The sequence below is a fragment of the Myotis nattereri genome (genome assembly GCF_964212035.1).
Source record: "Myotis nattereri genome assembly, chromosome: 5".
NCBI lineage: Eukaryota > Metazoa > Chordata > Mammalia > Chiroptera > Vespertilionidae > Myotis > Myotis nattereri.
This window is the reverse complement of record NC_138080.1, coordinates 75,217,676-75,243,353: the sequence shown is the minus strand read 5'-3', so window position 1 is coordinate 75,243,353 and position 25,678 is coordinate 75,217,676. Positions and strand designations below refer to the sequence as shown.

Genomic DNA, 25,678 nt, shown 5'->3' with positions numbered 1-25,678 from the left:
GCTCCGGCCCCAGGTGACATCCCCACCCCACCTTACTCCTCCCCTCCACCTGCCGGTGTGGGGATGGGTAGGGGCGCAGGAGAGCTGTGTCCCCTGCAGGACCTCCAAGGAAACGGGCACCCTGAGGCCAGGGGAGAGAGCCGGCATCCAGGGACGCCCCCACAGCACCGGGCGGGGATGGGTCGTGGGCCCCCTGCAGCCGCCGGGGGCTGGGGAGGCGGGAGGCGGAACCCCAGGTGGGAGTCGCCCGAGGGGTGCGGGCGCGGAGTACGTGCGGCGGGAGGCAGGCGGCATGAAGGACGCGCAGCCGGCTCCCGCTGCCCGAGGCCGGCTCCCGGCTCCCGGCTCCCGGCTCCCGGCTCCCGGCTCCTGGCTCCCGGCTCCGCGCGGTCCGGCGGCCGGATTGCGCGGGGGGCGCTGGCGGCGGCGACCCTCGGCCGAGAGCCTCCGGGCGCGGAGCCAGGGGCCGGGCGGGCTCGGGCGGGAGGTGGGGACGTGGCAGCGGCTCAAGCGGGCGGAGCCGGGCCGGCGGCCGGGAGGCGGAGCCGCGGGGAGGAGGCGCCGAGCGGGCCGGGCGCCGCCGCGGGAGGTTCTGGAAACGCCGGGAGCGGCGCGTGTCCAGGTGAGCGCAGTGCCTGCCCGGCCCCGGGCCGCCTCCCGCCCCCCGCCCCCCGCCGCGGGGCTGGGGCGCAGGCCGGGATCGCGGGGCCGTGCGTCCTGCCCCCGCGGGGCCGGGGGTCCCGTGGGCGCAGCGCGTTCCCAGCGCAGCCCCGCGCCCTCCGCCCTGTGTCTACACCCGTCTGGGTTCCTGTCCGCCGCCGGCGTCTCCTCCCGGGCTCGGGGTGGTGAGGTCAGCGCGCCCTTCCTGCTGTCCCCTGGGCGGCCGGCGGGGCGGGGAGCGTGGCCGCCCGGCGCTGTCAGGCTCCCGGGAAGGGGCGGCCTGGCCGAGGCTGCCTGAGGTTGGTCCCCGAGGGGCCGCTCCTGGCTGGTGAGGGCCACCTTCCTCCCTGCAGAGGGCAAAGGCTGCAGTCTGTGCCCTGACCGCCGGCTTGGTGCTCATGGAAAGACAGGCGGTGGGGTGAGAAAGTTGTGTGTTTTCTGCCCCCTCCAGACATCCCTTTCGAATGTTTTTCCTCAACAGCTGCGGAAACCTGTGATAACTGCTGAGCTCAACAGACAGACCCTTCCGTGTCAGACAAGTGTAAGGCGCTGCTAGCCCAGGGGCCGACCAGCTGGACTGGAAGACGGGGAAGTCCAGGCCCAGACAGGGTGGTGAGTGCTGTGCTGGAGGGAGTCCCGGCTGCCGGTAGTTGGTAGAGGACACGATGCTTCGGGTCAGAGGGTTTCCTGGAGGAGGTAACTTCCTCACTGGAGTGGTCAGATGAAGCTGAATATCCCATAGGATAACCTGGACAGAGGAGCAGCCTGTGTGAGGGAGCAGCCCCCAGCAAGGTGATGGGGGAAGAGACACTTGGAGGTAGCTGCCCATGGACCCGTGCACAAGAGCCTCAAGTGAGGGGACAGTGTCTTGCACTGAGCCTTGGAGGGTGCTCAGCGAGCCCTTGCAACAGGAGGGTGGACCAGGACAACGGGTGGGCCCTGGCCTCTGCATGCTAATCGGACATCTTTAAGATGCTGGAGAACAGCAGAGTCCCTTCCAAGGCTGAGATCTGTGTCCTCGGCTGGAGAGTGACACCTCGGGCTTGTGTTTCTTGATGGAAACCATCTGAAGCCCGGCAGCCTCAGCCCTCCTGCAGGAGATCCTGGCCCTGAGAACAGGAGATGGGGAATGTCACTCTGTAACGTAGGGCATTCTCAAGTGTCTCAGGGTTTGCAGAGATCCCCTGTTCACCTCAGCACTTATAGAATGTTCTTGCAAGCTGTTGCTTCTTCTCAGCCCATGTCACATCCGGGGCAACAGATTCCATAGTTTAGTTCTCTAAGAAATGAACCAAGATTTCCTTTGGCTTGTGCTTAAACTACTCCTGAAGTGTCCAGGGTGCAGTGCTCTCACTGTGGTTCGGGGCCTCAGGGCTCAGCTTCTTCTTTCACCTCTTCTGCTCACCAGATCTTTGGGCTCTGAATCCTTTTCTTGTAGTGCCTCCTTATTCTCCGACGGCCAATCGTGTCCACTCTGTGGCCCTGCCAAGGAAGCCACGTAGCAAGGATGGAGTGAGCTGGCTGGGGGCCTCATCCCAGAGATGCTGTCATGCTGGGCCACCGTAGGGCTCAGCAGGCAGACGTGGTGATGACTAGTCTGTGGCTTCTGATAGGCCCTTCTGCCCTGTTGCAGGCTCTGAAATGGGATGCCCAGGAGAGTATTTACTTTGCTGGTTTAGCCTGGCCATAGCTGATCTCTGTTTATTCCTTGAGGACATCCTGTGTGCCTGGCTTCTGCTTAGAACACGCCTGGGGCCGGAAAGAGGGTGGAGCAGGAGGAGGTGGCAGCATTATTCTTGCCCATGGGTAGCTCATAATCTCTCTGAGATTGTTGCTTCACGCGGGCAGCTGGCCGTGTGCCAGAGGAGGAGCCCAGAAGCGAGCGCTTATCAGAAGGAGAGACTGCGGGGGTGCAGCCCTGAGGAATGAGTGGGGTGAGGGAATCTGGGGTCTGCTCATTTCCTGAGAGCGCCTCGCTTTTTGACTCTGCCCTCCTCCGTTATTGGGAGGGTCTGAGGCCCATCTGTGGCCACGTTGGCTGATAGTGTGCTTGGGCTGGTGGGTGTGTCCCTGGATCCTGGGATCTGTCAAGAAATTAATCTTATGCAGATGGAGGTTGGCAGGAAATGCTGTGATGCAGGCACGTGCAGCTGGACCCAGAAAGTTGCTCAAATCTAGCAATTTGGACTTTTGAAGTGCTCCAGGCTGGGACACCAGCCTGTCCTAGAGCAGAGAGGGCTGGCTGGTGGCTCCTGTGGCCTTGGGTTTGTGCTGGGGACGTGGAATGAGGGATGGAGTTTTTATTCTTAGAGCAGAGGGGAATGAAAAATATAGCCTAGACTTCTTGGAGCTGTGGAAGAGAGTTTTTAAGTGGTATCACTGCAACGCAGAGGATTAAGTTAAGTGTCTGGTAGTGAGTACTCCGGCTCAGGTAGGATCTGTCTGAGCCTGATCACAGACCAGCCACTGCTCTAACCCTTTCAGCAAGTGCTTGCTAGAATATAGCCTATTTTTGTCCCTAGAACTCCTGAGGGCCAGGGTGTGGCCAAGATCCTTAGGCCTTGTACTTGTAGGAACTTGGAGTGAGCAAGTCAGAGGCATAGAAATACATGAGCTCCAAGAGCAGTGGTCGGCACACTCATTAGTCAACAGAGCCAAATATCAGCAGTACAGCGATTGAAATTTCTTTTGAGAGCCAGGTTTTTTAAACTTAAACTATAAAGTAGGTACATTGTTATTAACTTAATTAGGGTACTCCTAAGGCTCTTAGGAAGAGTCACACTCTAGGGGCCAAAGAGCCGCATGGGGCTTGCGAGCCGCAGTTTGCCGACCACGGTCCTAGATTATTGGCCCAGTGCCCTACCTTTTGCCAGAGAACTTCCCTTCCTTGGTGAGATATAGAGCCAGTAATTGACCAGTTCCAGGGTTATTCCATGTTGGCTAGTTAGTGAGGGGGTCCTGGATTGTGAGAGAGCCACAACTCCCTAACTCCCCCTAACTCCCTCTAACTTCCTCTTTCCTGAACAAATGTTTCTTCTTTTTTAGTACTCCTGGGACCTGGAGATTGCCCAATTTTTGCCTTGTTTTCATCTTCACTGTTCCCTAGACTGGACCTTCTTCCTCTCCAGGGATCAGCTGGACAGCTGGCTGATTCAGGTCCACTGATGTTCCTGCAGTACCCTTCATGCTGATGACTGGTATAAATTGTGCCTGGTGCTGCTGGGCTGCCCACCGACCTCTGTCATCTCATTCAACCCTCACAACAGCCCTATGAAATGTAGGTCCTAATGTTATCACCATTATATAGATGGGAAACTTGAGTCTCAGAGACCCATAGCATTATGGTCACAAAGCCAGGAAGTCATGGTGGAGCTGAGGTTTAGCTCGGGCTGTCTACTGGACAGCCCCAGGGTGGGTGTGCCTGCCTATTGGACTATACTGCCTTGCCCTGAGCTGGGCTGGCTGGTCATTTGTGAGGTCATTTGTGATGGGTGTCTAGGGGAGGGGTGTCTATCACCTGCACTCAGGGCACCATGTTCCTCTCTTTTGGGTCCATGTCACTGTCTGCTTTTTGGTAGGACCTACCAGGGATGTCATGAAGTTGCATTGTGGGTCACAATAAAGTCCTTGACCAGAGCAGGCCTGCTGTGCCAGGCAAAGTGTGGCTCCCGTTTTTGGGAGGACCTTGTGCCGTAAGCCAACAGATGTTCCTGATGGGGATTGAATGGCAGCAGTATTTAGTGGAAAGTATGTTTGGGTTTGAGCCTCAGCTCTGCCAGTGATTTTCGGTAGCATGCCAGATGTGCAGGAAATGCTTAGTCTCAGTTATCTATCTTCTAGAGGCCCGATGCACGAAATTCATGCATGGGGGCAGGGGAGGTCCCTCAGCCCGGCCTGCACTCTCTCACAATCCTGGACCCCTCACTCCTAACTGCCTGCCTGCTCGCTCCTAACTGCCCACCTGCTTGCTCCTCACCGCCTCCCTGCTCACTCCTTACTGCTTGGCTCACCGCTCCTTAGCGTTGCCATGGAGGTGGGAGAGGCTCCCGCCACGGCCGCTGTGCTGGCTTCTGGCTGAGCAGTGCTCCTGCTGTGGGAATGCACTGACCACCAGGGGGCAGCTCCTACATTGAACGTCTGCCTCTGGTGGTCAGTGCACGTCATAGCGACCGATCATTTTGGTCGTTCTGCTGTAAGGGTCGCTGGGCTTTTATATATATCAATAGCTGAAATGGAGATGATAATCTTGTTTACAAGATTTGGGTGAGGTTTGAAGGTAGAAATGAAAGGTTTTTGGAAGTAAATATAGTGGTTATCTTAGCCTACTTCCCAGAAACCAGCTTGAGGCAGAGCTTAAGTGCTGAATGCTTTATTGCAGCGGTTCTCAACCCTTTGGCGCGACCTCTTTGGCGGTTGAACGACCCTTTCACAGGGGTCGCCTAAGACCATCCTGTATATCAGATATTTACATGATGATTCATAACAGTAGCAACATTACAGTTATGAAGTAGCAACGAAAATAATTTTATGGTTGGATCACAACATGAGGAACTGTATTGAAAGGGCCAGAAGGTTGAGAACCACTGCTTTATCGGAAGGTGCACTTGCAGGGCAGCAAGAGTGAGGGAAAGGCAACTGAGGCAGAGAAGGCTGGGAAGCAAATTCAGGATGGTGCTTTAGCAAGCTGCCCAGTCTGCACAGAGCAGCACCAGTTGTTCAGCCCTGTGGGCCATCTCTGGGCGAGCTCTACAGAAAGTCCATGTGGCAGAACAGTTTCTCAGTGGAGGCCCTGAGAGGAAATTCATCTGCTGACCTCTGTCTACTGCCCTTCACTGGTCAGAGCTGTCTCATGAGGAGTTACCCCCCTCTGCTCCTGGGGTGCACTGCCAGGCCCTCCAGCAGCCACGGGGAAGGTGGATGTGGCGTGTCACTGGAGTCCCAAAGTAGTGGGGAGAGCCAGAGATTTGGGGCCCGACAGTCCCCTCCACTTGGTCTGAGGCGAGTCAGTGGTCCAGGAGCTAGGTGGGGCCAAGAGAGTTTGAGACAGTACGTCGGGTGCATCCAGACCAGTGAGTGGCACGTGGAGTGTGTCCTTGTGTGGAGTTCCTTCTTGGGAGTTAGTCTCACCTGCTAAGTCTCTGCCCAGACAGTGACTGAATAACCACCTGGGCTTTCGCAGGTCGATTTTTCCAGCCTTCTCTGCTGCTTCGTTGCTTGTTTACTGAAGCAGGAGACTGTGGTGTTGATGGTTCCCAAGTGGGAAGGACGCATCTACATGTTCATGGACGGGACAGAGAAAGTGTAAAGATAGATAGAGATGAACACCTAGCCTTCATTAGGTTCTCCGTGAAGGACAATATTTTTCTTGTGAGGTGGCAGTTGAAGGTATGAAACCTGGAGTCATGAGATGGGGCCGGAGAAGGCACTGGGGCCAAGTCACGCAGAGTTCAAATGGCTGTTAACGGCTGAGGAGTTTAGGCTTTCTCCTGAGGGCATTGGAGAGCCTTTGGAGGGTTCTTAGCCAGACTGAGACCAAAGGAGGGGCTGCAGTAAATCATGCTGGCTGCTTTGTAGAGCAGAGGTGGGTGGGAGGCCAGAGGAGATGAGAAAGCAGTGCAGGCCAGGGCCAGCATGGCAGCAAGGAGGGAATTGGGGATGGCTCAGGCCAGGTGATGACTGAGGCATGACATCAGGTAAGGAGAGTAGGTGCCTCCCATCCTTCCCTGGGGTGCCAGTGACAGCAGCTCGTGGGCCTGGCGGGGCCTGCTGGGACCTCTGCACAAGTCTAGGTTGAGCATGCCCGTCCTCTTGACTTTTCCATCCTGGAGTTGGGAGGCAGAGCCGCTAGGGGGGAGCCCTGTTCAGGCAGGTTTGGCTCCTTTACAGAGGCAGGCAGCCTCTTGTTCATTGCCAAGCAAGACCTGTTCTCAGCAAACCCATGTTCTGTCTCTAGGCTGTTAAATATATTGTTAGAAGGCAAGCTGTTGCATTTGGGCTGCAGCTGGGAGCTTGGCAGAGGTTTCTGCCTGATGAGGTAAGGGGAGAAGCTAAGGACGCTCGCTGCTGGTTTGCAGCTGGAAACATCTTTCCACGGCCACTTGGCCAGGTTGTAAATGTCCCTTCCAAAGAGAGGGCTTGTTGGGGACTCTGATTGTATGTCTTGGAATTGCCTTGTGCTTACAAGCAGTGCCAGTCATCTGGTGGGTGGATCACTGTCACTGAGGTGTTGGCAGGATTTGGAGTACCTCCCTGTGGGGGTCCAAACTTGGGCTGCCAGGGCTGCTCTGGAGTCTGTTGGAGAGGGTCTGCTTTGTTTTCTTTTCATTTTAAGCATATCAGAAAATATGTTCCAGATTTCCCTAGGGTTCCTTGTAGAAAGTTTAGGTAATACAAATAAGCATAAAGAGAAAGATAAAAGTATTTCTCCAAGATACAACTAGGTTTATGACTTTCTTCTTGCATATGTATGTGTATATTTATACATTTACATATATATGCATATACACACGTATATAAATACATTTTTCCTTGTAAAATGAGAGCATAGAGTACATATGTTTGGGAGCCTGCTTTTCTCACTTAACAGTATGCTTTGATCTTCACTCCATGTTAATATGCATATGGTATCCATTCTTATGCAATCCACAGCAATCCATTGTAGGAAAGAAATGCACAGTTTTCTGTTGTGGTAGTTTTCCTAACTTGAACAAATCTGCAGTCAAGTATTACTTGTTGAGTGCCTGATATGGGCCAGACACGGTTCTAAACTCGGGATGCAGCTCAAATAAAACTCAGTATTGGTTTTCTGTTCTGGCTCAGTGCCACTTCGTTTTTCATAAAAAGAGGTTTCACATTGCCCATTTCCAGGCCAACATGGATTTCTGAGGGCACCTGGGAGGGCTTCCAGCAGCCCTGGACACTTTGTGGGAGCATAGGGCAGGCACACAAACTCCTGTCTACTCTGTCCCAAGTAAGCTCTGAGTACAGGTATGAGTGGGATGGGCTGGCATGTGGGAGGTTGGCCTTGCCCACACTGTGGGACACAGCCTGTCTTGGATGTTGCTTCTGCCCAGCCTGACCCGTTTTGTAGAAAGCCTTTAGTGTGCAGCGGCCTAAGACCAGGAGAATGATGGGGCTCCAGGGCACCCATGCCTGCGGTGGCAGTGTTGATTGTGGCAGTTTGGGGGCCCCTTGGGGGTGTCTCGCTCACTGGGCCAGCAGAGTCGTTGTCCCCCTCCTCCATCAGAGCAGGACTTTGCTCGCTCTTGGGAAGCCATTTCCCGGAACCCTATCTGATATTCTTTGGAGCTCTGCCTCCAGGCTGGGATTTGTGGATGGGCTCAGTCTAAGCCAGGCAACACATTCCAGGGAAATGACAGCTGGTATTTACATAATGAAGGAACCTGGGTGCTTCTTCCTATGTCTGTAAGGCACGAACCGTGGACAGTATCACCAGGGTGGCTTGAAAGGAGTGAAGGAGCTTCTCCCTCCCTTGAATTTGTGCAACTGGAAACACACAGGGGAGAAGCGCTGGGGTCCCCCACTTCCAACCGTGTCTGGCCTGGTCTCCTACAAACATATAGAACGTGCTCTCCTGGGTTAGTCAAGCCTCTTGAGAGATAAGGAACAGACACCACGCCTGTGGAAGGACTTGTGTAAGCAACAAGAAAGGCCTTCTGGAATCCTGGGCGGAGATGCAGTATGGCAAGCCTGGGTGCAGACCTGTGGGTGCAGAGCTAGCCAGTCTCACTCCCCTTCTCTCTGTGATTTGCTTTCCTCTGCTGCCCTCACTCCATGATGCACCCCTTAGCACAGTACTCCCTACCCGACGGCCAATTCTGGGCTGAGAGCTTTTGTCCCGTGTATCTCTGGGCCCCCAACATGTAGGGCACTGATGGGCGTGCTGCTGGCTCTGTAGACACTGGGCTGGGACATGAACAAATGACGTCACTTACTTTTTCTCTCCTCTTTCTGATACGAGAACCCGTTTGGGGGTGGGGGTTGTGGTTGAGCCTCTTGGAGCCTAGCCTGGAACTGTAGTGGATTGGAATTTCTTCTGAAAAGGTGAGGTGAGGAATGGTGGGTGTGATAAACTAACATTTTGGGGGGAAGCATTTTTTGTTGTTGTTAATCTTTACCTGAGGATATTTTTTCTATTGATTTTTAGAGAGAGTGGAAGCGGGGGGAGAGAGAAAGAGAAACATCGATGTGAGAGAGACACATCGATTGGTTGCCTCCTGCATGTGCCCCAAACAGTGCTGGGGATCAAGCCTGCAACCCAGGTACGTGCCTTAGACCAAAATTTCTTCTGAAAAGGTGAGGTGAGGAATGTGTAGACGATCTAACCACTGAGCAACTGGCTAGGGCAGGGCAGGGCAAGGGAGCATTTGTGTCTTCTTTATTTTCCTTGTTTGCTTTAAGTAAATTTCCTGTGGGGCTTGACCGAAATAGAGCAGGAAGAGGAGGGACTGGCAGTGCTGGGCTCAGATGGGTGCTGGTCCTCCATCATGCCCGGGGCTGCATGGCTGAGCTCAAAACGGCTCAGTTGTGTACTCGGGTCCACTGCCAGAGGGGCTTGCTCAGGTTGTGCCTGCTGCCTTCAGAGCTGGGCTGGCTCTTCTAGGCTAATGAGGAGGTAGCAGCTGGCCTCTTACCCATCAGCAGCACAGCCCAGCACAGCCTGGGGTTTCGGTCCTCTGTGGCTGATTTGTTTTTGTGTCCGGTGTGCCTCGTTCAGTGCCTGGCATATGTGAGTCTTTAGTAAATATTTGTGAACGGTGCCTGGCCAGTGAGGACAGCACCGGCCACGGAGCCTCACTACAGGAAGAGCAGTGTCTGCCCAGAGGGCCTGCTCCCAGACTGCTCTCGCTGTGGCCAGGTACAGAGGGGGACGGGTCAGTTTTTATTCCTCTTCTGGCCAGCCATCAGCCATACGCTTCATTTTGGTTGTGGGTCCCTGGAGTCATAGTCTGTCAGTTTCTTTCTGTCATTGCCTCTCCTCTGATGTCAGTCTGTCATTGCCTCTCCTCTGCGTGTTGTATTTGGGTCCCCAGCACCTGGCGCGCTGTCTTGGTGCCTGAGTCGGAAGGAAAGACGGAAATCGATGAGCAGTCTGTGAGACAAGAAGGTGTGGGCCAGAATCTCAGACTTGCAGATTGTTAGGAGCAGAGGTGACGGTGCCCCATGCAGGTTAGCTTTCCCATATCGCCGGTGGCTGCCAGGAGCCAAGAGGGCAGCGTCTCTCCCAAGGGCATGTGGCCCTGGTTTACCCCCTGATGGTCCTGAGTATCCTTAGCTTCCGTGCGCTAGATCAGCCTTTTTGCTTGTTTGAATGTGTGTGTGTGCAGTGCACATGTGTAGGTGTCTCCTCACCTAATTTCTTTCTTTCTTTCTTTTTTGTTTTTACTGTTGATCCAGTGCCTGTCACCAAATACCTTACAGACACTCCCCTTTGTGACCATGAAACTCCAGGTGTCCGTGTTGCTGGTGGCCTGGTTTGGCGTCCTGGGCTGTGTGCAGGCTGAATTCTTCACCTCTATTGGTATGTGCCCACAAGACTACCACCTACCTGAGCAATATTTGGCTCAAGTGCCAGGGTGAGATGGCCTCACCCACTGGTTCCAACAGGTTCTAGGGAGAGTGGCACTCGCAGAGTTGCCAGTTCCCCCCTGAGGCCCTGACGACCTGGTTGTCTGGGAGTCAGCTGTCTCAGCCCGGCCTCCTCCCTAGGCTCCTCCTGGGCTGCCTGGCCTTCCTGTCTTCCTCCCAGACCAGAGGATGGTTCTGAGCAGAGAACATTCTGTGGCTGGTGGATCCAGCTCTTCTCCTTCTGGCCTAAAGACTCAGAGCTTGTTTCCATGTGATGAAGCCTCCAGGATGTCCAGGCTCCAGTGACATGACCCATCTGTGTGATGGTGAACGAATGAGATTTGGGGTTTCTCCCCTAAGGCACCCCCAGTGCACTTACCTCACATCCCCTTGGGGCCTCACCTCTCTTCCTGAAGCTGGGGGCCAGGACCATGTGAGGGCCTAGGTCCCCTTTAACTCCAGGTCCCCGTGAGAGCTGACCTGCTCGTGGCCCAGGGACTTGCCTCTGTGAGGATGTTCTATGGCCCAAGGAAGGGGGCTGGACACCTCTCACCCATTTCTCACTGGCCCTTTCTCCTCTCCCTCACAGGGCACATGACAGACCTGATTTACGCAGAGAAGGACCTGGTGCAGTCTCTGAAGGAGTACATCCTTGTGGAGGAAGCCAAGCTCTCCAAGATTAAGAGGTGTCCAATGTCCCAAGGCCCCACACCTACCTGAGTCAGCCCTCCTGCCCCCCAGGGGGTGCCCATAAGAGGAAGCCATTGAGAGCACACTGTGTGGCTGTCCAGGCAGTTACTTCATGCCAGTCCTCCAGGGTGGTGCTAGTGGGCTGAGGACTCTGCTTTTTCCTTTCTATTTAAGAGTCTCTTTGTATACGTTGGGGTCCCATATCTTATCTAGATTAAGGGGCTGGAAGGATCGTGGGGAGTTATGTATTCATTTTTGTTGTTGTTGTTAATCCTCACTGGGGGATGTTTTTCCATTGATATTTAGAGACAGTGGAAGAGAGGGGGAGAGGCAGAGAGAGAAACATCGATGTGAGAGAGACACATCGATTGGTTGCCTCCCTCACGTGCCCCAACTGGGGCCGGGGATGGAGCCTGCAACTGACAACCCAGGTACCTGCCCTCGACTGGAATTGAACCTGGGACCCTTCAGTCTGCAGGCTGATGCTCTATCCATTGAGTCAGATCAGCTAGGGTTTCATTTAAAAATATATACATATTTTTTATTGATTTCAGAGAGGAAAGAAGGGGGGAGGGGGGGAGAGAAAAAAACATCAATGAGAGACATCGATCGGCTGTCTCCTACACGCCCCCTACTGGGGATTGAGCCTGCAACCCAGGCATGTGCCCTGACTGGGAATCAAACTGTGACCTCCTGGTTCATAGCTCAACACTCAACCATTGAGCCACAGTGGCTGGGCTGTATTCATTTTTTATTACCTCTTGATGAAAGCGTCCTAAATCTCACCAGGAAAATTACCACAGGTCAAGGCCCATGTGGGTGGGTGTGTTAGTCTTCCTTTTCCTCTGGTTCCACAGCTGGGCCAGCAAAATGGAAGCCCTGACCAGCAAGTCGGCTGCTGACCCCGAGGGCTACCTGGCCCACCCTGTGAATGCCTACAAACTGGTAAAGAGGCTGAACACAGAGTGGTCCACGCTGGAGGACCTTGTCCTGCAGGACTCCGCTGCAGGTGAGGGGCCGTGAGCAGGCGCTTGGGTGAGCCGGCATGTGTGTGTGTCTGAACGTGTCCTGGGACTGGGTGTGGGTGGGCAGGTGCAGTGTGAACATGTGCCCTGTCACCTCACGACTCTCTTCACCTCTGTGGGATCTGGCAATTGGGTGTCTTTGTTTTTGAATATGTACTAGTAATCAATTCTTGCCTTTCCCTAGTGTTTTCACTTCTCTTTTTGGGTAGGATTTGTTTTTTTCTAATTATACTTTAGTAATACATTTTTATAAAAAGTTGGAAAATACACAAACAATCACATAAGGAAATTATATTTCTTAATCCAATTGCCTAGTGATAAGCACTCAAATTCCAGTTTTTTTACACATGCATATACTTTAAAAAAAAATAAAAAGGGAGCCATACATATGTATCAGGGATGCAAGCTCACTTGCTCTGAGGAACCAAATGATTTAACAGAAGTGAGTCAGGTGGCTGGGTGATAGGGCCAGCTCAAGCCTCATCTAAATTCATTCCCATTCATATCTTTTGTTTTTTAACTTTTCCCCCCTTCATTTATATATATTTTTTATTTTATTTTTTTATTGCTTAGAGTATTACAAAGGGTATTATCATTTATATTTTTAGATATGAAACATATCTTTTGATGGATTTGTGACATAAGAGTATACTGTTTTCCTGAACTTTGCAGCTTCTCTATATGTCCATTAAATGTTCTTCTGAAACATCATTTTCATGGCTGGGCAGTCATGTGTTATACTGATGTTGTGTAAACTGGTCAAGTCAGTGGGCGTGGCATTGTTTCCAAATCATCAGCTGTCTTGCACATACATCTTTGGTCATTTTCTTAGGATTCATTCCTGTTTGCAGGTCCATGAACTTCTTTAAAGTTTTAACTGTGCTTCCTGCTTTCACTGTGATAGAACTTCCTATGCTTTAACATTTTCCTCTCACCAGGAGATGGTGGAGTGGGCCCTCCTGCCTCCCAGCCCTGGACTCAGCCTCCAGGACTCTGCCTCTTCTCCCTGAGCTGGGAATGCTGCTTAACTTCACTCTACTTGTTTCTCTGGCTGAGGCATTTCAGTCCATGTGGCCAGACTGGGTTGGGCTTGGCTGGAGGCAGGGTGGCCTCTGGGGAGAGATTGGTGAGCTCAGCCGGGCTGGAGCCGTGCCCAGTGAGCTCACTGCTTCCAGAAGCTGTGGCTGCCTTTCCCAGACCCCTGCCTCCCAGCCTGGGCCTGTAGCTCAGAACTGACTGTTCCTTCTGCTCTGTGGAAGAATAAACCTGCTTAGATGACCACCTGCTCGGATGACCTCCTGTCTGCTTGGGTGACCTCCCACTCTCCATTCTTGTTTTCCATGCCCCACCCCTACCATCAGCATCTGTTTTCTTTGGAAAATCTTATCATTATCTGGAGGAGACAAGATAGTCCCATAGAGCAATAGGTTCTTTTCGCCTCCACCTTTCAGAGTTATTTCCCCTGAAATGAGGGGGCATGTTGACAGTGTGGCTTTTTGGGGATAGGGTGGGGGTATTTTTTCTTTTTACTAAATTATAAAGTAGTGTCCCTGACTGTGCAGTCATGAGGAAGACAGCATTGCAGCTTCTTGGTCCCTGGGTCCCCAGGCAAGGCTAGGAGTGGATGTTTGAGCCCGAGGCTGTGAGAGTAGGTGGCTATGGATGCTGCTGCTTTGGGGAAGAGGCTGGGAAGAAATGGCTTTGGAGGTCCCCTCCCAGTTCTCAGGTCACAGGCAGAATTGCAACCCCTGAGTCAGCACAAAGGGTCTTCCACCTGCTGGAGTCCCGAGGTTGTAAGAGGTGCAGATCTTGCTTTACAGCGAGGGCCTGCAGTCCCAGAACAGCCTCCTTGGGGTACTTCTGAGGTCAGGGGCTCTCCCAGCCTCCAGGCTGTGGTCTTGAGCACTACAGTTGGGGAGCTCCTGCCCTGTGGTCACAGCAGGTCTGGGTGGGGGGCTGGGGGGAGTACCCTAGAGAGCATAGCAAGGCCCAGCGTGGTCTCGGAACCATGCTGGGCTGGTGCAGCCTCACCTGCCTGGTCTGGCTACATGATACCTGGTCCCTAATCCAGGGGGTGCAGATAGTACCATGCCTCTAGGACTGTCATCATCATTTTTCTGGATGATAAGAGCCAGTGGTCAGTAATGAGTGGTCAGTTGGGCTCCCTGAGTAGACAACCTCTATTCCTCGGGCTCTTCAACTTGAGATGAAGACTAAAAGTCTGTGTTTACCTGGTCAGCCCAATATTCCTGGATCCAGGTTTTCCATGTGATTCCTTTTCCCCTGAGTGGCCAGGAAGGCCTCCCTGATTCCTCTCTAGTGCCCCTCTGAGTTGCTGTCTCTGGCCTCCATCCCTCCATCTCCACTGGTCTGACTGAGTTCTTTGGAGCCAAGACTTCCCCATGTCAACCAATGTATGGGGCCATGTTTCTGTTCAATTCCAAATAAACAGCACTACAGTGAGGAGCACGAAAGGAGAGGTCCCCATGGATTGGAGCCATTGGCCGGGGGCGGGGTGGGGGTGGGGGTTCTTGGTGGAAGGGAAATAACCTTTGATGGAGGGGCAGGGAAATTGCAGAGACACTCCAGTGAGTACCTTTCTGGTCCCAGGTGGAATTCTGCCCCTGGATCAAGGGTAACGTCTTGTTCTCACTCTCATTTGGAAGGTTTTATTGCCAACCTCTCAGTACAGCGGCAGTTCTTCCCCACTGACGAGGACGAAACGGGAGCCGCCAAGGCCCTGATGAGGCTTCAGGACACATACAAGCTGGACCCAGACACGATTTCCAAAGGGGAACTCCCAGGTAACTCGCCACTCTGGGCTTTGCCTGTCCAGCCTGTGATTCTGCTACAGTGTCTGGGCAGGGTTGGAGCCACTGCCCACTTGTGGTCTCTCCCCCTAGGCGGACTGTCACCTCTGGGGGTGAGCCTCTCTTGGGTTTCCAGTTGGTGCCAGTCTCCCCTTCCCATGGAAGCTGTCTCCCCAGAGCCCTGGCCCACAGCCTTCCTCCCTGTATTAGCCAGTTCCTCTCCTTCTGAACCTCAGAGAAAGCTGAGGCTGCTGCTCAGGCCCCCTTGGCTCCTGCTCCTAGAGCACCACTCAGATCTCCCCAGACCCACTTCTGCCCCCTCCCTTTGATTTCTTCTTGCCCAAGACTGATCTCGTGACTCCCAGCCCTGTGTCCTATATGCCCTCAGTTGCAGTTCTGTCCCTTTCATTCTTTGTGTACCTCTCTGGGCTCTACCTGCCCCTGAGCTCACACACAGCTCTGTTCTAGCTCATCTTACAAATCTTCCCCCAGGATCCAAGGCCCTTCTGAGTGTCTACTGCTGATCTAGTTCTTTTCCCTCCTGGTGAAGCTGCTGAACAGACATCTAGTTTCTCTCCACTTCCTTGATTCCCATGCCCTCCTGAACGCACAAAGTTTGGCCTTCTCCTCCCCCTCCGGTCCACTAATCCTTCAGCTGTAAGGTCACCAGTGGCCAGTCAGCCTGTAAAGCCAGAGGACAGCTTTCAGGCACAATGTTCTTTCACTTTTCTGCAGCATGTGAAACACCGATTGCCTGATATTCGCCCTTTCTTTGAATTTTGGGACACTGATCTCTGCCCTTTCTCTTTTGGCATCTATGGTCATAGTCCTCTCTCTCTCTCTCTCTCTCTCTCTCTCTCCCTCTCCCTCTCCCTCTCCCTCTCTCCCTCTCTCCCTCTCTCCCTCCCTTCCTCCCTCCTTCCCTCCCTCCCTCCCTCCTTCCCTCCTCCCTCTCTCATTTTTCCTCCCCAAGGCCCCTTTCCCACTGATTGCTCCAATCCTATATAATAAAAGCCTAATATGCAAAGTGTCCGACTGTTCACCATTCGACCAGTAGCTATGATGCGCACTGACCACCATGGGGCAGATGCTCCGACTGGTAGGTTAGCTTGCTGCTGGGGTCCAGCCGATCAGGACTAGGCAAGTTGGGCCGGACACGCCTGGAGCCCTCCTGTGGTCCCTCCCCAGCCCTGATCATGCACCAGTGGGGTTCCTTGGCCTGGCCTGCACCCTCTTGCAATCTGGGACCCCTTGGGGGATGTCGGAGAGCCGGTTTCACAGTGGTGCATGAATCCATGCACCGGGCCTCCCAGTGCACGGATTCATGCATGGGTGTGATCTGGCCGGCCCCCCCCAATCAGGGATGATCAGGTTGGGCCAGCTGGGGGGAGGGGATGCGGGAAGTCAGCCAGTCAGCCCTGCCCCTGATCATGGTGTGGGGGGGCCCATCGGGAGCAGGGCTGGCTGGGGGATAGGGCCACAAGTGGTTGGTGGGCCGGCCCTGCCCCCTGGTCAAACTCCCGGCCGAGGGGACACTTTGCATATTAGCCTTTTCCTATCTAATGAAAGAGAAACATGGTAATTGGCGTACGACCGCTACCCTTCCCATTGGCTAATCAGGGAGATATGCAAATTAACTGCCAGCCAAGATGGCGGCCGGCAGCCAGGCAGCTTAAACTGAACATGAGGCTTGCTTGCTTCAGTGACAGAGGACTGCAACGTTCCCCGCCTGCCTTGCTGGCCTCTGAGCCGGCAGTTTGAAACATAGTTACAAATATAGACGCTAAACAAAACCCCAGAAACCAGCTTTCAGCGAGTCTGGGATCTCAGAGCTGGAGTTGATACAGAGTTTCGATTATAGAACCTAAACAAACCAGATACCTACTTTCAGCAGCTGAGGCCTCAGAGCTGGAGCCTCAGAGCTAAAGCTGGCCCAGAATAAAAAAAAAAAAAAAAAGAAAAAGAAAAAAAGGAGTGGTTGGGAACTTCCGTCACCCGCCATCCTGAAAACAGCCCTCAGCCCCTCACCCAGACTGGCCAGGCACCCCAGTGGGGACCCCCACCCTGAAGGGTGTGTGACCAGCTGCAAACAGCCATCAGCCCCTCACCCAGGCTGGCCAGGCACCCCAGTGGGGACCCCCACCCTGATCCAGGACACCCTTCAGGGCAAACCAGCCGGCACCCACCCATGCACCAGGCCTCTACCCTATATAGTAAAAGGGTAATATGCCTCCCAGCACCGGGATCAGCGGAGCCGCGAGGCCTCCCGGCACCGGGATCAGCGTGACAGGGGGCAGCGCCCAAACCCCCTGATCGCCCTGCGGCTCTGTGTGTGACAGGGGGCGGGGCCACAACCTCCCTATCGGCACTGCTCTGTTCGTGACAGGGGAAGGCGCCCCAACCCCCTAATCAGCCCTGCTCTGTGCCTGATAGGGGGGAGCTCCCCAACCCCCTGATTTCCCTGCGGCTCTGTGTATGACAGGCTGCGGTGCCCTAATGCCCTGATCGGCCCTGCTCGGTGTGTGATAGGGTGCAGCGCCCCAACCCCCCCGCCCCCCCACAGGCCCTGCTCTGTGTGTGATGGGGTAGAGCCATAACCTCCCCATCGGCCCTGCCCTGAGTGTGACAGTGGCGGCACCCCAACCCCCTGATTGGCCCTGCTCTGTGGGTGATAGAGGGTGACGCCCCAACTGCCCCTCATGGGCCCTGCTCTGTGTGTGATGGGTTAGAGCTATAACCTCCCCATCGGCCCTGCCCTGAGTGTGACAGGGTGCGGCACCCCAACTCCCTGATCTGCACTGCTCTGTGTGTGACAGGGGGCGGTGCCCCTACTCCCCTATCGGCCCTACTCTGCGTGACAGGGGGGAGCTCCCCAACCCCCTGATCAGCCCTGCTCTGTGCGTGACAGGGGGAGCTCCCCAACCCCCTGATGGGCCCTGCTCTGTGTGTGACAGGGGGGAGCTCCCCAACCCCCTGATCGACCCTGCTCTGTGCGTGACAGGGTACGGAGCCCCAACCCCCCTGATTGGCCCTGCTCTGTGCGTGACGGGGTGGTGCCGCAACCTCCCCATTGACCCTGCCTTGAGTGTGACAGGGGGCGGTGCCCCAACCCCCCAATCGGCCCTACCCTGAGTGTGACTGAGGGTGGCATCGCAACCTCCCGATCTGCCCTGCTCTGTGCATGACAGGGGGCGGCACCCCAACTCCCCAATGGGCCCTGCTCTGAGCCCGACCAGGGGCTGCACCTAGGGATTGGTCCTGCCCTCTGCCACCCAGGAGCAGGCCTAAGCCAGCAGGTCGTTATCTCCCGAGGGGTCCCAGACTGCAAGAGGGCACAGGCCGGGCTGAGGGGCCCCCCCCTCCCCCCGGAGTGCACAAATTTTTGTGCACCGGGCCTCTAGTATATATATAAAAGCCTAATGTGCTAAGTGTCCCCTTGGGAGTTCAACTGACCAGGAATTTGATCGCTCTCTATGATGTACGCTGACCACCAGGGGGTGGCATGGAATTAAGGAAAGCCCCAGCTGGCAGCTGGGGAAGGAAGGCCCCAGCCAGCAGCCAGCAGCGGGGGAAGGAAGGCCCCTTCCAGCAGCCAGCAGCGGGGGAAGGGAGGCCCCAGTCGGCAGCCGCCAGCCACTAGGGACCGTATCTGTGCACAAATTTCATGCACTGGGCCTCTAGTATATTTATAAGAAGATATATTGGGTCTTTTTTGGGGGGGGTGTTAGATGCCAATAAACCCAGAATTCAGTTAGACTTCATTAAACCTTGGATGCCACCTCACCCAGAGGGACCCTGGAGGAGGTACGAGCACAGGAATTATGGTTTGTGGGAGAAAGAGGCTCTCTGTTGTTGGGTGGTCAAGGCCTAGAGCCCTAGTACTGAGAAGTCTGTGAACCAGCACGATGGGGAATAGGCTTCTTCTTAGACACCCAGGCCATGAGATCAGGGAGAAGGCAGCTCAGGGCACCTGTGAGAAGGATTGATGAGAAGAGGGAGCCACCAAGCATTGATCTTCTACCTTCTACCCATCTGCTTCCTAGAGGAGTGAGAGGTGGAGGGAGTTATTCCCTAGAATTCCAGCCCTACCTTGTGTCCTCCCTACATCCTTCCCAAGTGAGCCCAGCCGTTTCCATCAGTTGAAGTATCACCTGTACATGGATGACATCCAGATCTGTGTTCCTTGTCAAGGCTTGTCTCCTGAGCTTGTCTCCAGCCAGTATAGACAAATGCCTATGGGACATCTCTACTTGGGTGTCCCACTGGGCTCCTCAAAATTCACATGTCCCAAACTAAAATCCTTGTCCTTCTTACAGCTGTCTACCCCTCTCCCTCACCCTTTATCTCAGCAAAAACACCTCCATCCAGACCTGGAGAGTATCATGCTAAGTGAAATAAGTCAGAGACATGATCTCACTCATATGTGGAATCTAATCAACAAAATAAACTGATGAATGGAGTGGGTCCAGAGACATGGAAGCATGGAATAGAGTATGGAATCTCAGAGGGAAGGTGGGTGGGAGGTAATCAACCGAAGATCTTGTATGCATATATGCATAACCCTTAGATGCAGACAGTGGGGTGGTGAGGGCTGGGGTGGTGTGTGGGGATGGGCTGGATAGGGTTGATGGGGGAAAAAAGGGAACATATGTAATACTTTCAACAATAAAGATTAAAAATAAATAAAGAGCCAGTTTTCTCCCATAAAAAAAAAAAAGGCACCTCCATCCATTGGCTGCCAAAGCCAGAATCCTAAGGCCTGTAGGTTCCACCTCCCTAATGTCTTCTGTACTTGGAGGCCCTGACTCCAGCCTCATGATCACTTCTTTCTCAATTGTATTGTTGAAGTACCATTGTGACTTGTGTATCTCCAGCGCACTCCTACGCGTGGTCAATTCAGGGCTAAACCTAAATTCCTCCTACGTGTGGTGTTTGAGGTCCTGCATGACCTTATCTCTCTGGACTCCTTGCCCTTGACTGTTCTAAGCTTCCTCACCACTCAGCTCCTTTGTTCACCCCATGCCCTCTGAAGGAACACCTTTACCCACATCAGCAGGGCTCCAAGTATGATTGCCCTCAGCACTCAGTCAGCTTAGCTGGCACTCCAGGGAGCACTGTCTAGGGAGCACTTTGCATGGAATAGATATTTGAGTTGGCTTCTGGGGAAGATGCTGAGTACCTGTGAATAATTTGTTCCATTCTTGGCCTCTGTGAGACATGTCGATAAAAACTATAGATAATTATAATCCTAGGGATCATAGGAGATATCTTCATAGATAATTTCTTTGAATTCTTGGCACAAATCCTCTAAAATTGATGCTATTATCTCTATTTCGAGATAAGAGGACTAAGACTCAGAGAGGCTAAGTAACTTGTCCATAGTCACATAGCAGGTGGGTACCATAGTGAAACACACCTTGTCCCTGACCCAGAGCCCCAGCCCTCTCACCTGTGTTACAGCCTCCATCAATGCGTGTTCCTGGGCCTGCAGAGCCAGAGGAGCTCTGTGGAGGTCCGTGGAGCGTGGACAGGGGCACAAGGAGCCCTCTGCCCTAACACAGAGGCTCTGGCCTGCCTACGAGCTTCATCTTGTATTTACTGTCCCCAACTTCCTATTCCACATTGTTCCTGAGCCACCAGGGCGAGCAGGCTCTGGTCTCTAAAGCAGCCAACCCATTGCAGCAGGGGTCTCATTCCGTGCAGAGACATCAGGCAGAAAGAGCCCACTAAGAGGCAGCTCTTCCATGTCAGCCCTGTCCCAGTTACTGGGTTGTAGGGAAGCTCCTTGTTTTCCATGACTGGGGTGGGGGGGATGGGGGTAGGGTGGGTCACAGCTCCTCCTTGTTCTCCATAGGACCTGCTTTCATTGTTCTCTGAACACACTCACAGACCCTCCCACCTTGCCCCCACCTTAAAGCCTGCATCTCCCCATGGCTAACACACCACATCTTCTTGATTTTAAACTATTTTCATGGTCACTTTCCAGGGCTCAGCCCACAGTGGATGACCTTTGGTCACAGGACCTGCTGAAATGATGCTCAGCAAGTTCCCTGCCACCTAACGGCCAAAGCTGGCACTGCAGCCTTGGCTCTTGGCCTCCCTTGGTGTCTCTCATGGCTCCTGCTCCTTCTTTTGCTCTTACCTCTTATGTCCCTCCCAGTGTTATTCTTCCTCTGTCCTTTCTGTATAGGTGCTCCCTGGGGCTCTGGTCTCAGGCACCTTCTCTACTCTTTCCTCAAACTCTTCCTGGGAGCAGTTATCCTCAGCCATGGCTTTAGATGCCACCTAGGTTCTGCTTTTTATATTCAACTAATTTTTTTTACTCTCCAGACCCACACATCCAGCTGCCCAGCAGATACCGTCTGTGTGGCTCACAGGACATTCATGCTTTCCTGAAAACTACTTCTTGGTGGGTTTCCTGGGCTCCGCTGTAGCAAAGGCCCCTTCCCACTGGGGAGAAGGGGAGTCTGAGGCTAGGAGATTGGCTGTGAACCCCAACCCAAGGTAGAGCCAGCCTGGCTGTGCTCACTGTAGCAATGGCCCTTTGAGGTGTGTGGTCTGAAGCCCTGGTAAGGCTCTGCTGGGATGATGCCCCCGGCCAGCGGCCCAGGCTTCCCTGGCATGGCAATCTCTCTCCCTCACACAGAGGCTCTTTGGTGCCTGACTGTTTGCCTGTCCTGCTGCAGGAACCAAGTACCAGGCAGTGATGAGTGCAGACGACTGCTTTGGGATGGGCCGTTCAGCCTACAACGAAGGGGACTATTACCACACGGTGCTGTGGATGGAGCAGGTGCTGAAGCAGCTGGATGCTGGGGAGGAGGCCATCACCACCAAGGCCCAGGTGCTGGACTACCTGAGCTACGCTGTCTTCCAGTTGGGCGACGTGCGCCGCGCCCTGGAGCTCACCCGCCGCCTGCTCTCCCTTGGTGAGAAGGTTAGGGGAGGTCAGGTCGGGGTGGGCAGCTGGCAGGAGGACTGGTTACTCCGCTGGCCACTGCCTGGCCATTCTCCTAGGACTGAGCCAGTCTGACCTGTCCACTGGCAGTGGCTAATGCCTTACCGCTTTTGGACCCAGCCCAGCGACCAGCTAGCTCCTTAACCAACTCAGTTCTGTTTGGGGAATCCTCCTACATTTTAGGAATCCTCGTGTTATGAGGCCCACAGTGCATCTGCTATTATGCATGATGGAGGTTTCATTGTAGTTTGAGAGTAAGCTATACTCCAGGGTTGCTGCAGTGACCATGGCCTGACCCTGAGTCTGAGTGGTGGACTTGCCATGGCATTAGTGTTTTATGTGTCTTGTGCTATGGGACTGAAGGGGATCAAAAGCACTGCCCTGGTCAATGTGGCTTAGTGGTTAGAGGGTTGGCCCATAGACCAAAGGGTTGCAGGGTCAATTCCTGGTACCTGGGTTGCAGGTTCAATCCCCGGCTCCAGTTGGGGCATGGGCAGGAGACAACCAATCAATGTGTCTCTCTCACATAGTTTTTCTCTCTTCCTCCCTCTGCCACCCCTCCCCCCTTCTTCCGCTCCCTCTCTCCCTTTGCTCTCTCTAAAAATCAATGGAAAAAATATCCTGGGGTGAGGACTGACTAGCTAAATAAAGCATCCTTTTAGTAACATATGGGAACACCATAGTCTGGAATTTCACAGACCAGCAAAGACTTTCTTATGCTGATGCTTTTCATGAGTCTGATGTCATAGCATAGGAGTGTCCAGCAAGACTGATGTGGGACGAGAGCTTTGTCGATTCTGTCATGTTAGTAAGAGCCTTGGACAGGGAGTCAGGAGACCTTTGGGCTTCAGTTTCCTCGTCTAAGGAGGGCCACAGTAATCCTGCCAAGCGTGCTCCTCGTGTTGTGAGGCCCACAAGCGGAAGCTGTGGCAGTGTCACGTAGCTGTTCTTTTTGCCAGTATTTCAGCCTGCCTTCTAGCTGTGGCCAGCATGTGATGTGGTCACCAGGGATGGGTGCGCTCTAGGGGACAAATGTCAATGGCACACAGCCAAGTCGGGAGAGGAGGCAGGACTCTGGACCTGTGTCCTTGGGACCTCCTGGGCGGCCTGAGAAGACAGCCCCCTCAGTGGCCAGCCAAGTGTGCCCCCTTTGTTGCTTCTATCTCGTCACTGACCAGAGCAGAGAGAACATCTGTTGGGTTTTCTGCTCTGACTCGCGAACCCTGATGAGGTGCTGTGGAAGGCAGGATGCTGCATGCGAGGGAGCTGCTGGGAGAGAAACTGCTTATAGAATAATTTCTCTAAATGACCTAACAGATGTTTGTGGTTTCCTTTTCCTTCTCGTTCTTTGCCTTTTCTAGACCCGAGCCATGAACGAGCTGGAGGGAATCTGCGTTACTTTGAACAGCTGCTGGAGGAAGAAAGAGGAAAAATGGGATCAAATCAGACAGAAGCTGGACAAGCGCCCCAGGACAGCATCTACGAGAGGCCCGCGGACTACCTGCCCGAGAGGGACGTCTACGAGAGCCTCTGTCGTGGGGAGGGCGTCAAACTGGTGAGACACGTGGGTGGGCCAGCGGCCCAGGCTGTGGACCAGGCTTTGGCTCTGGATGGGCAGATTTGGGGAGGAAGTTTCTCTGTGAGTTATTTCTCAGCATCTTCCCTAGTTCTTTGTAGTATCTGCTGAGGGTGACGTGTGGACGTTCTTTGAGATATAGGACAGGAGACTCTCCCCTCACATCTCAGGTAGATTTTCAATCCTCTAAGTTATTGCTGAGCTCCCCTCCCCACCCCAACTTGCCCAGTTTCTGATGGGAAAAACCCTGCATGTGGACGTTGCTCAGTTCCCAAGAGAACTCCTGGTCTCTGTAGTAGAGATAGGACAGTTGCTGGAACTCAGCAGTTGCTGGAATTTGGTGTCGGGTATCACTGGCCTTGAGAGCCCTGGGATCCCAGTGCGTCCTTAGGGAGGCTCAGGTGTGGGCACTCTCGGCCTTTTCCCGGCCTGACTGCCTCGCTCCCCCCGGCCCTTCCTCCTGGAAAGGCTCCCCCTGCCCCAGCCCTTTAAACCTACTCACATCTCTGTGAAAAAGGTCAAGGGTCACCCTCTGCCACAGACCTTGGGAAAGAAGAAACATTGCCTGATGTTTGGGGCATCATTTTATGCCCATCAAGCTGAGGTGGGGTGGGAGGGAGCCGCTGCTGGACACAGGGTGTGAGACCAGTGTCTGCAGCCAGCCAGCCTGGGGCAGGGCTTAGGACTCACTCAGCTCAGGGCTGTTGCTCTGTGCTCCCCAGACACCCAAGAGGCAGAAGAGGCTTTTCTGTAGGTACCACGATGGCAACAGGACGCCACAGCTGCTCATCGCCCCCTTCAAAGAGGAGGACGAGTGGGACAGCCCGCACATCGTCAGGTACTACGACGTCATGTCTGATGAGGAAATCCAGAGGATCAAGGAGATCGCAAAACCCAAAGTAGGTGTCCCTGCAGGTCCTTCTTGGGTCCTGGTACCGTGGGGCTGTTTGTCGCTTAGCCCGCTGGCCTTGGCCAGTGTCCAGCATGAGTCCGCTGTGGGGGTGCTGAGGTGCTGAGGGCTCGGTGTGACCTTGTGGGTCTCTGGGTCCAGTGGGGAAGAATATTGAGGAGCCGATGTGGACAGCCAGGTCAGCTGAGCAGAGCACAGCTGCTAGGATAGAAGGGCACACGGGGCAGGGCAGGCGCACCGTGAGAAGCGTCAGCTTACCTGCTGGGAGCTGGTGTGTGGGGGTGAGATTTTAGGAGGTGCTGCCCGGCTGGGGCCTGCGAAGCTCCTGATTGGGACTACTCCTGCACAGGGGGAGAGGGATCATTTTTACAATATCGAGTCTTCTCATCCAAGAGCCTTCTGGGTGACCTTATTGATTCATATCTCTTACCATTGTCTTCATAAAGCCCTGCATATTTCTTCTTACGTTTATTCCTAGGTAGTTTTCTTGCTAGTCACTTCATTTTGTTTCTTCATTGTTATATTTTTACTGGTTGCATTGTTGTATTAGTTTGTGATTATATGCTAAACTGTTGATTGCATATTTCATAGTAAGAGCTAATATTGACCGAGTTCTTAAGTGTGGCAGGCCCTGTCCTAAGTGCTTAGGTCTGTTAAGCAGGCTGTGTCCTTATGTTCCTCTTCCCCACGTGGAAACAGACTTGTGCAGGTCACAGCGTGTCACTGAACTTATTTCTTATTCCTCTTTTGGTTTTCAGCTGATTCTCTTGGGTTGTTCAGATAGTAGCATCACCTGCAACTTAGAAAAATGTTGTCTTCTTCTTAATATTTATAGTTCTTCTGTTTTCAATGCCTTAGTGAGCTGCCCAGAACTTGTGGAGCACTGAAATAAGAGGCATCCTTGTCTTGTAACTAACTGGAGATTCTTCTGGTATTTCACTGCTAAGTATGCAGTTGGCTGTTAGTTTTGTATATATGTCATCATAGTATAAAGTTACTTTTCTATTTCTAGTTCATAAGAGATTTGCTTCCATTTGACATCTTTCAAAGAGAACTGCTTGCTGCCATATCCCCGCCACTCCCCTGTCACTGGCCAGGAGGAGGGAGGACTCAGCGGGACCTACTGCTGCTCTGCTCCCAATAGAATTGTAGTGGCCAAGGGGAAGCCTCGGTTCCTGTCCCGCGCCCTGGACGTCATGTTGAGTGGCCTTGATTTGGGGGTACTAGCGTCAGTTGTATCATAGATGTGGCCAAGGGAGGGTCTAGCCCAGGGGTCCTCAAACGTTTTAAACAGGGGGCCAGTTCACTGTCCCTCAGACCGTTGGAGGGCCGGACTATAGTTTTAAAAAACAACAACTATGAACAAATTCCTATGCACACTGCACATATCTTATTTTGAAGTAAGAAAACAAAACGGGAACAAATACAATATTTGTATTTGCATGTGGCCCGCGGGCCGTAGTT

At 53.6% G+C, this 25,678-nt stretch overlaps 1 protein-coding gene across 4 annotated transcripts in view; it reads left to right on the top strand.

Moving 5' to 3' along the window:
- Positions 1-513: 513 nt before the first annotated feature.
- The window catches only part of P4HA2 (prolyl 4-hydroxylase subunit alpha 2), a 39,806-nt gene continuing 14,641 nt past the window's right edge, over positions 514-25,678 (top strand). For 3 of the 4 annotated variants that reach the window (XR_013995978.1, XM_081090951.1, XM_081090953.1), the window contains exons 1-9: positions 514-622; positions 1,142-1,272; positions 10,078-10,201; positions 10,838-10,934; positions 11,796-11,947; positions 14,630-14,767; positions 21,460-21,699; positions 23,090-23,283; positions 24,027-24,203. Coding sequence is in view for 3 of the 4 variants with exons in the window: in XM_081090951.1 (XP_080947077.1) it covers positions 10,120-10,201; positions 10,838-10,934; positions 11,796-11,947; positions 14,630-14,767; positions 21,460-21,699; positions 23,090-23,283; positions 24,027-24,203 (1,080 nt within the window). In the remaining variant the exon portion in view is untranslated. Of the gene's footprint in view, positions 623-1,141; positions 1,273-3,705; positions 3,938-10,077; positions 10,202-10,837; positions 10,935-11,795; positions 11,948-14,629; positions 14,768-21,459; positions 21,700-23,089; positions 23,284-24,026; positions 24,204-25,678 lie in introns of all 4 variants that reach the window. The other variant, XM_081090952.1, reaches the window with a different exon arrangement.